The sequence below is a fragment of the Polyodon spathula genome, chromosome 12, assembly GCF_017654505.1.
Source record: "Polyodon spathula isolate WHYD16114869_AA chromosome 12, ASM1765450v1, whole genome shotgun sequence".
Taxonomy (NCBI): Eukaryota; Metazoa; Chordata; class Actinopteri; order Acipenseriformes; family Polyodontidae; genus Polyodon; species Polyodon spathula.
The window spans coordinates 44,578,639-44,587,715 of record NC_054545.1 but is presented as its reverse complement, the minus strand read 5'-3'; the positions used below and the strand labels follow the sequence as shown (position 1 = coordinate 44,587,715).

Below are 9,077 nucleotides of genomic sequence, written 5' to 3'. Positions count from 1 at the left end.
GGTTTAAAGGGAGGGGTGGAATGTTGTTTTTTTATGACATCACAAGCGAGGGGGCCCAATCAGAATTGAGAATTAGAACATTATTTGGTGGGGAGGCTCCTATAATATACTGTACTCTGGAGTTTTCTTGAAAGAAAGAAAAAACCTCTAAAGGTAGAGGTAGATTTCAAGGCTGTTTAAACTACGTGAGGAGATGTCGGGGTTTTCTTTCTTTTTGCGTTTCTCACTATATATTTCTCTTTTTATCTGAATACATTCAATTAAAAGATGGATTGTGGATGATATAAGCGGATTTATTTCACCTGTATGTAGCATTAGATTTCTTTAATTTAATATTTTAATTATTTGTGTTTTATGTATTTATTTATTTATATTTAACAACTAACTGGACATGGTGCATCACTTTGAAGCGTGCAGTTGCAAAGAACGGCTACATTTTCTTACATTTTGCAGCAACTATGATTTTTTTTCCCCACTGAGGAGGGAAGACTTGTTTTCATTCTCAAATTATTTTTCATTCTTATCTTTTTTTTATTATTATTATTATTACTGTTATTAACACTGTTTGTTATTTTAATGTTTTGGTAGCTTTTTGCGTATTTTTTTTTGTTTGTTTATTTTATTTTTGTTGGTATACTGGAGGCGCGTCATGAAGACAGATGCAAATGGTTGAAATCGTTGTACTGAAAATGGAATATAACTGCAATGCTAAAGATGGAGCATTTCAAACCGGCTATCAAGAAATAGAGGGGATCAACATGGGGTTCTTGAGAATCAACGGGAGGCAGATGTTCGCTCTGGCGCAGGTTTTCAGTGACTTGTTTAAGGATATTCCCAGGACTACAGTCAACAAAAGAATGGAGGTTTTAAACATTCGTAGCCGGCGCTGTGACATTCAAGAGCTCCGGACCCTAAAGGCCATTCATTCAGTCCCGGTGCGAGCTGTGAAATGCTCCCTGATTACCAAAGAAGACCTGGAGGCTTTGTGCGTAGCCTGCCAGTCCCTGAGCCCAAAGAAAAGGAGAAAGAAAAGAAAATGCAAAAAAACGGAGACGGAAAACGACATTTCGCCGGACGCGCTTTGTACCAGGATTTGCAAAAAAAAACATAGTGTTGCCAAGACGCTGCTTGCCAAAGACACTGCTGGGCTGACTGTCGCCGGAGCCGCACAGCGAGCACGGCGGCTGCTGCAAGTGCCCCACTCGAAACCAGCTCAAAATTTCTCCAAATCTAAAAACACCAGGAGCAGTCTGCTGCTGGGACCCGTTAGGAAAGACCTCCGAAACTATGAAAAAGTCGCTAAAGGACGAAACTGTTACAGTTTGAAAGGGGTAAATGGGATTCTTCCACAAGCCTTTGTGGGCACCTACCCGAATAAGACGCTCCACTCCGCCATTGCAACAAACGACTGTAGCAAGACCAGCCTTCCGCTGTGCTTAAAGGGGAAAGACCCATGTTACAGCCGCTATGAGGAGTACTCAAACGGGTGTGTGAAAAAACACAATTCGCCAGCGCTGCTGGTGGGCAATAAAACCTTGAATTTTGCATCAAAGAAAGGGAACATCGGCGCTGTGAGTGCGGGTGGGTTAAAGAAAGCGCACTGCACTCAGGGTACATCTGCGGGATATTCCAGCGATTCCGAGTCCAGTTTAGATTTTGAAAAGGATTCCGATTTCGGCTCCAGCTTCCAGTCTACCTCCACGGACTCTTCAGACGAAGACGGGAGATCCGCCCTGTCGTCCAGCAGCGAGGAGGGCAGCTCGTCCGAATCCGACTCGAGCTCGGTCTGCAGCGGGGACTCTGTGCAGAGCACCCGCTATCGACAAGCCGCCTTGCCGACCCCCATCTCCAGGTTTCCGCTTCCCTCTGGCAGGGACGCAGCACGGTTGCCGGAAGAGGCTGCGGTTGCAACTTGCAAGATCCCTGCAAAGAGGTTCACATCCACTGAACCCCCCCTAAAAATAAAAACCGAGCCCCTTTGCCTTGACCCTGGCTTTCTTTTACTAGAGCAGCACGGGCGGCGTTGGGCCACTCACACCCCCACTGCCACCACGCTCAAACCCCCTGCCTTTAATTGTTTGAAGGAAACAATAAAAACCGAACCAAGCTGGGCTGTTACGACTGGATCGTGTTTAACAGCAGAAACTGAAAAAATACGAGAGCATGCGACAGCGTTCATTGGTGACCGTGCAAAACAAGGGGGCCTACAGCGTCGCCCTCAGCGGCTCATAGAATCTCCACAACAAAAGGCCCCTTCTTTAGATCCCGAGGGAGGCTTTGAGGCTGCTCTTCCACCTCTCAAAAAGGGGAACTATTTGCACAAAGGTGCACCAGACAATGTGACCTCGTTAAGCATCGGTGACCAAGCAGAGAGCCAAATTAAAGACTTATCCTCGGAATCTGCTTTCCAGAACGCAGCTTCGTGCAGCAGCGGGGCCCCCATTCAAACGGCTGTCCAAAACTTCACGGGAACTGACCGCATTTGCATTGTCGCTGATCCCGTGGGGGACATCAAAGAGCAACGCAAGGATAAGTTCGAGAGGCTTATTAGGACGTCTAAATTGTGGTGCTACGCCAAAGGGTTTAATTTCGACGGCAATAACGTGGGTTACGCAACAGCCGCTGCTTATGAAGCCGCTGCAAGGCTTTTCAAGAGTAAAGTGTCCAAAAATCACTCGGGGAGTGCTGTTGCTGCTGCTGTCGGTGGAGATGGAGGTGGGGGTTCATTTTTAAAAACTTTTACCCCTCCCCAATCCAAAGGCCGCTCTTCCTTGTCAAGCCAGGCTTTTAAAGTCAATGGCCTGGAACGGAATTTGAAAAGGAACCAGGCTCCGAAACGCAGCGACGCGGAACGGAAACAAAGATGTACAAAGGGGACTTCAAAAAGAGGCAGAAAAGCAAATATAAGCAAAAGGGAAAATGCTGCTAAAGCTGGTGCCTCTTTTGCTGCTGCTGCCTCTTTCTGTAAACGCAAAGCCAGCGGCGGCAGCACGACATCGACTCCCGTTAAAAAACCCTTCTCTCTGCTGGGTAGCTTCCCCTGTCCCGCCTCGCTCGTTGTTGGGAAAGACGGAGACTTGAGTCCTGCCTATTCACTTTGTTCTCAAAAGTGCTTACCGCATCAGAAAGCTCACCCTCCGTGCCGCATGTGGCAATTGGGAGGCTGTGCCACCCCAGTGCCTCCTAGTCATAAATTCAGGAGTTATAATTTAGAAGATGATTGACACTCACATGCTTACAAAGTTTACATGCAACAGTTGTTTATTTATATATTTATATATAAACAATAGGGTGGGGGAGGGGGAGTTTTCAATAAAAAAATCTTCTGTTTCCAAGAATTGTTTTGTCTGCATAAAAAGAGTATTTTACTTTTTTTCTTATATTTTGTTTAGATTTTGAAATGAGCATAAAGAATCCGCGTGACTATTTTCTTTTTAGCCATACACACTTTCATATGCAAACGAGGACGCATGCGTGTTTGGTGACTGGTTGAGGAGCCTAAATCACACCACAACTCTGTTGCATTTAAAACACTTAGCAAACGACAGAGTGGCGCAACATTTTGGGTTAATTCAACAGTGTATCAAAAACACATTTGGTTTGTATAGATTTTGGAAATGCAGGAATGCATTCTGTTTATCTTAGCTTTGGGGTGTTTTTATAACAGATTAATGATGTGGGCTACTGTTGGTGACATCTCTCTGCTGAATCGCCTAATTGAAGCATTTTATAATTTAAACAATGAACAACCTCGTTTATTTAAATGGAAGTCCATGACTTACACTATGCCAACTCCCTGGTTTTCTTTGAAAACATTTGATCAATACCTATTAAAGCACAATGTTTATATATAATATATATATAATATTTATATACTATATATATATCTATATATGAGATAATATATATTATCTATAATATATATATATTGTCTTTAAGTAGATCGCGCTTATATAGCCAGGAAACACGTTATTTATTCATACTGAAACAGCGAAACGGCTCCTGTGGACAGTCTTTACTCCTGCTTTCCTATACTTGTAGGTGTTATGGTAGATGCAGCTTTTCTTTGGAATGTGGTTTGTTTAATGTTGTTTTATTTTAAGAACAACAACTGCTGCCTACAAACACACGGGCTGGGAACAGCCATAAACAGGCTTCGAGGCCAAGGGGAAGCTGTTGTGTATCTTGACGCGTTTGCAGGGCTGCAAATGGTCGTATGCTAATTAAAAAAAAAAAAAAAAAAACACTTCACCGCGGTACCTGTGTGCGGGTGCGTGTGTGTGCGGGTGCGTGTGTGTGTGTGTGTGTGTTTTGTTAGACATGGTCGGAGTCCAACCCACGACTTATATTCAAACACAAACAAACAAACATGCCCCGTTTTATTCAGATAAAAATACACGTTTCATATGATGGGAGACTCTATAGGCTAATAATAGATTAGGAGAAATTCCACTTATTTGTGGTATATTTAACTAATATTTGTGTGTGTTCATTACAATGTATGAAAGGCTATTTGACTATTACGAAGGACAGTGAGTGTTTGTACGCGTTTTCTTCAGCTAACCTGGCGAATCTAAAGGTATATTATAAAAATAAGCTCATTTTGAATATTTTTTTCTGAAAAAAGAGATGTTAAACAAAGAAAGAAAAAATGTTTCATCAAGTTTGTGAGGTTGGTGTGAATCAGTGATAAAGCGTAGTTTTCTAGTGGGTGTTCTGACACACATGCCAAAGAGGAAACAGCTGCCAATACAGACCGACGCAACTATAAACAATTCTAACGTTGGGGTTAAAACTCTCTAACACATTATACTCCACTGAGGGTAAAACATGTTCTGCTGAGTGCTGTGAGAATGTGATACTGCGCATGTAGTATGCAGTATATATATCTATATATATATATATATAGAGAGAGAGAGAGAGAGAGAGAGAGAGAGAGAGAGAGAGAGAGAGAGAGATTTCATAGCTTAATAGTGAATTATGTATAACCTCCGAGCATACCTGTAGGTAAACACTATAGAAACCCCATTGGAAGTTTTAGATCCGAACGTTGGAAACAACTGGTACCAGCCGCTTCTTTGTCGTGCCGATCCCCCCCCCCTCACCCACACCCGATCCCCCCCCCCCCCCCCCAAACACGAAACACACAATGTCTAAAGCAAACAAATGGGCATGAAATTCGATAAAGGGGCCTTTCTCTTACAGTATGGATTAACCTCCTGCTGTTGATGCCCTTTCGATAGATTTCTATTGTTTCTGAATTTGGTACTTTAGCAAACCCCCCCCCCCCCCCCCCCCACCCAAGCACTCAGCACTCAGTACTAGTCGTGCAGAGACAAAACAAAAAAAAGTCTCTGTTTTGTTTTTTCACTATGTCACATACACACACACACACACACACACACACACACACACATATATATATATATATATATATATATATATATATATATATATATATATATATATATATATATATATAACTATCTCAAATGATTTTTTCTCGGACGGCCCAAAATTTTCTTCTCGGACTGGATCTCATGCAAGCAGTGTGGTTCGATATTACATTATTTATCTCATTTGAAGTAGGAGGCCTCAAAATTGAATTGAACAAAGGTATATGTTTATAGAAAAAAATACACTAACCTCGCATCTCGATTCACTCAAGACAAAACTGCGACAGGAAGTGTTTAAAACAACCAGGAATTTTTTTTTTCCCCTTTATGCTACTATAGACTGTTGCTTGACAATTAAAACTTCACAAAACGCCCTGTGTGGACATAATAGTTATGTGGTTATCCCAACGAGTGTGTGTGTGTGTGTGTGTGTGTGTGTGTGTGTGTGTGTGTGTGTGTTTTAACCGTGACATTTATTGTCCACATTCATAGGTGTTATTTTTTACAGTGTAAAGATAAGGGGTACTTTGGACACGAGGGGTGTGTAGGAAGTTACTTCCTTGTTATTGGATTACATATATAGATATATATATATCTATCTATATATATAATATCTATATGTATATATAAGATAATATATATAATATATATTATATACTATATACTATACGCAAATCTTACGCAACAGATTTTAAACAAGTCGTTATACACTGTAATTTACATAGTGACACTTTTTCGGGCATCCAAATACAGTATAATTACAACAGACTCGTAAGATGCGTTCAAAGCTGTTGCTCCAAATTCGTTCTTTAAACCTTTGGCTTTGCAATGTAAAGAATGCTTGTCAGGAATGTGGGATATAAGTTATAGACATTGCTGGTGTGTCGACTTTCTTGAAACGTCCAGTGTAGTTCTCTGTGCATCTTACAACGGCAGCTCCGAAACATCTGTCCTTTACTGAGGCCGAGATACAAGTCTGTAGCATTGTATCAATTGATGGTGATTGTCTTACAGAAAAGGGTCGAGTTTCAAAGAATGTCGGTCAAAGGGAAACGCTTTCCACAAACAAATACGAGAAAAAATACACCGGCAATGCAGGAAACTTGTTTAATTAAGGAGCAACATATTGGGGCTATTCTCTAGAAAACTAGCTTCTAGCACACAGCTAGCTTCTTCCTTTGGATCCTCCTATTGCAAGATTACTTTTTTTTTTTTTAACCGTGTATATTTGATTCAAGAGTCGTGTCAGTTTTCAGAATGCTGGTGTACCTCAGGACATCGTCAGAATTCGATTATTTTTGCACACTGTGGTTTGCATACGTCGTGTCCGTGCTGTGTTTACTGTGCAAACCCAGAAGTTCCTGAACAGTTTCCCTGCGTTTACAATGAAACTCCATCTATTGTGGACAGCAGAGCACGGCTAACGCGCATTGCACTGCAGCATGAATGTCTGAAAGCCCGTCCACCCCCCGTCCACCCCCCCGACGAAGGGGATAACTTAACCTTTCGAAGGCAGAGTAGAAAAATACAGACACGTCTGTTGTGTAATGTCTGCTTCTCTGTTACTGATACCTGATGTTTGAGAGCACAAAGGCTGGATGGGGTTCATTCGTACAGGTATGGAATCAAACAAATCCGTTTGCTTTACAAACGCCATTCACCCGTCAAATACCAGTTGCTGAAAATACAATATTCTCTCTCTCTCTCTCTCTCTCTCTCTCTCTCTCTCTCTCTCTCTCTCTCTCTCTCTCTCTCATCCAATCTGCAACAGGGTCCAATAGTATTTAATTTCGCCCCCATCCCACCCAGTCCTATATTGGGGGGAGGGGCAGACACAGCTCCTAAGGGGTATTCGAGTAACATTATTAAAAGAAAAATGTAACCCTAATTTATATGAATCACGAATCAAACACTAATTAAATAAATGAACTTTAAATGAACAAAAAAAGTCACACATCTATAAATTATAAAGAGAAAAAGGCTTGTGATTTATGATTTGCATGGCTGTGATACGAGGGTTAGTTTAGATGTTGCAGTGATTAACACTGAACGGGGTTATAAATCCAATATAAATGACATGATTTAGAAAGCCTAACGGCTTTTTTTAGTCAGTAAATCACATGTGCATTTTTTTAGAAAGGTCAAAAGTGGTAACAAATCAAATATGAAGCTGTCTCTTTTTAAAAAGAAGATAACGTTAAAAGTATATAATTGTGAATAAAACGTGTTACAGAGTTTGCCAGTCGTATAAACGTGCACGTGTTTTAAATAAATGAAGGCGTGCATTGGCATAACCAACCTGATCTCACAGTAAACATGTTATCATGGTAAAGATTTTGCTGTGAGATCAGGTTGGGCATAATAGTTTAAGCTCTTTAACAGAATGCGTAAGAATTAAAGTCTTATGCAATAGATTTTATACCCGTTTTAGTATCGTGTTTATTTAGTTAACACTTATGTAGATATCCGCACCGTGTATGTAGAGAGAGCCCTCTCCCCTCCCTTTCGACTCGGCTATCGAACTTTGCTCCATAATTGGTTGGAGGGAATTTGGAGAGAAACACGCAGATCCTCTCCGTTTTCATGTAAATCGCTACATGAAGATTGGGGTTAACACATCCTAACTGGTGAAACCAAGGAAAAAAAAAAAAAAAAAGAAAAAACAAGGAATAACTTTGACACTTTAATTAATAACATGTAATATAAACACCACGAGGATTCATAAACTTCACTCTGTCACGTTTATAGCGTCTCAAACAATTCAAATTAACTACACGATCGGTTATAAAGAGTGTGCTATAATTTCTAAACAGATTTTTTGGCGTGGTCAGCGGTGGTCGGGGATGGGGTATTATATATATTAGCAATGTAGGCCTATATATTTATTATTACATTATATAGGTTAATGAACACGTATGGTCCATTTTGTTGTAAAAATAACCAAATGAGGTCTGATCAGTTGGCCTACGATCTTTATACAGTTCATAAGCTAATATAAAACGGAGCACTGTCTCAGAACATAAAATAAAGAAATAATAGGATTTCTTTTTTTAAATCTAAGTGCAGAGCTGGTATATAATTAATCATTTCATGTATTAGACTCCTAAATTCTACAAGATCGGTATGCAAATTTTATTTTTTCAAACTTGCCGAACTCCGAACTGCATGGAGTTCTCATTGGGCCTAACCTGTTTTAATATCTGTAAAAAACAAATGAAAAAAATCGTGACCTTTGATCTGTCAGAAGATATTACAAATAAATACATATGTTATTATTATGTATTTTATTTTATTTTATTTATGTACAAAATGTTTTATACGAGATTGATGCTATCAAAAATGTATCACCTGAGTAGTGTTCTCTCTCTCTCTCTCTCTCTCTCTCTCTCTCTCTCTCTCTCTCTCTCTCTCTCTCTCTCTCTAAACAAATGATACATGGATTAGTGAACTGAGAGGAGGTCGAAACTATATTCATTTTACATTTATTTACTGTTGTCTACCCATTTGGAGAGAAATCCAAAGTATTTCTAGAACATCTGCTGGCAAGACAAAACTTCACAAATTGGCTTTTTTCACTCAGACCAGAGAAACGTTCATATACCCGAATCAATATTTATTTATGCAGATTTTTTTTTTTTTTTTTTTGAAGTGTAAGTAATTACAAGGACTCACATATGTAGC

The 9,077-nt window shown here is 40.2% G+C and overlaps 1 protein-coding gene across 1 annotated transcript in view; it reads left to right on the top strand.

Moving 5' to 3' along the window:
- The first annotated feature begins 689 nt into the window (after window positions 1-689).
- Window positions 690-9,077, top strand: part of LOC121324914 (protein AF-17-like) — a 50,740-nt gene continuing 42,352 nt past the window's right edge. Inside the window, exon 1 of the mRNA XM_041267117.1 lies at window positions 690-2,655. Coding sequence (XP_041123051.1) covers window positions 690-2,655 — 1,966 coding nt within the window. The remainder of the gene's footprint in view (window positions 2,656-9,077) is intronic.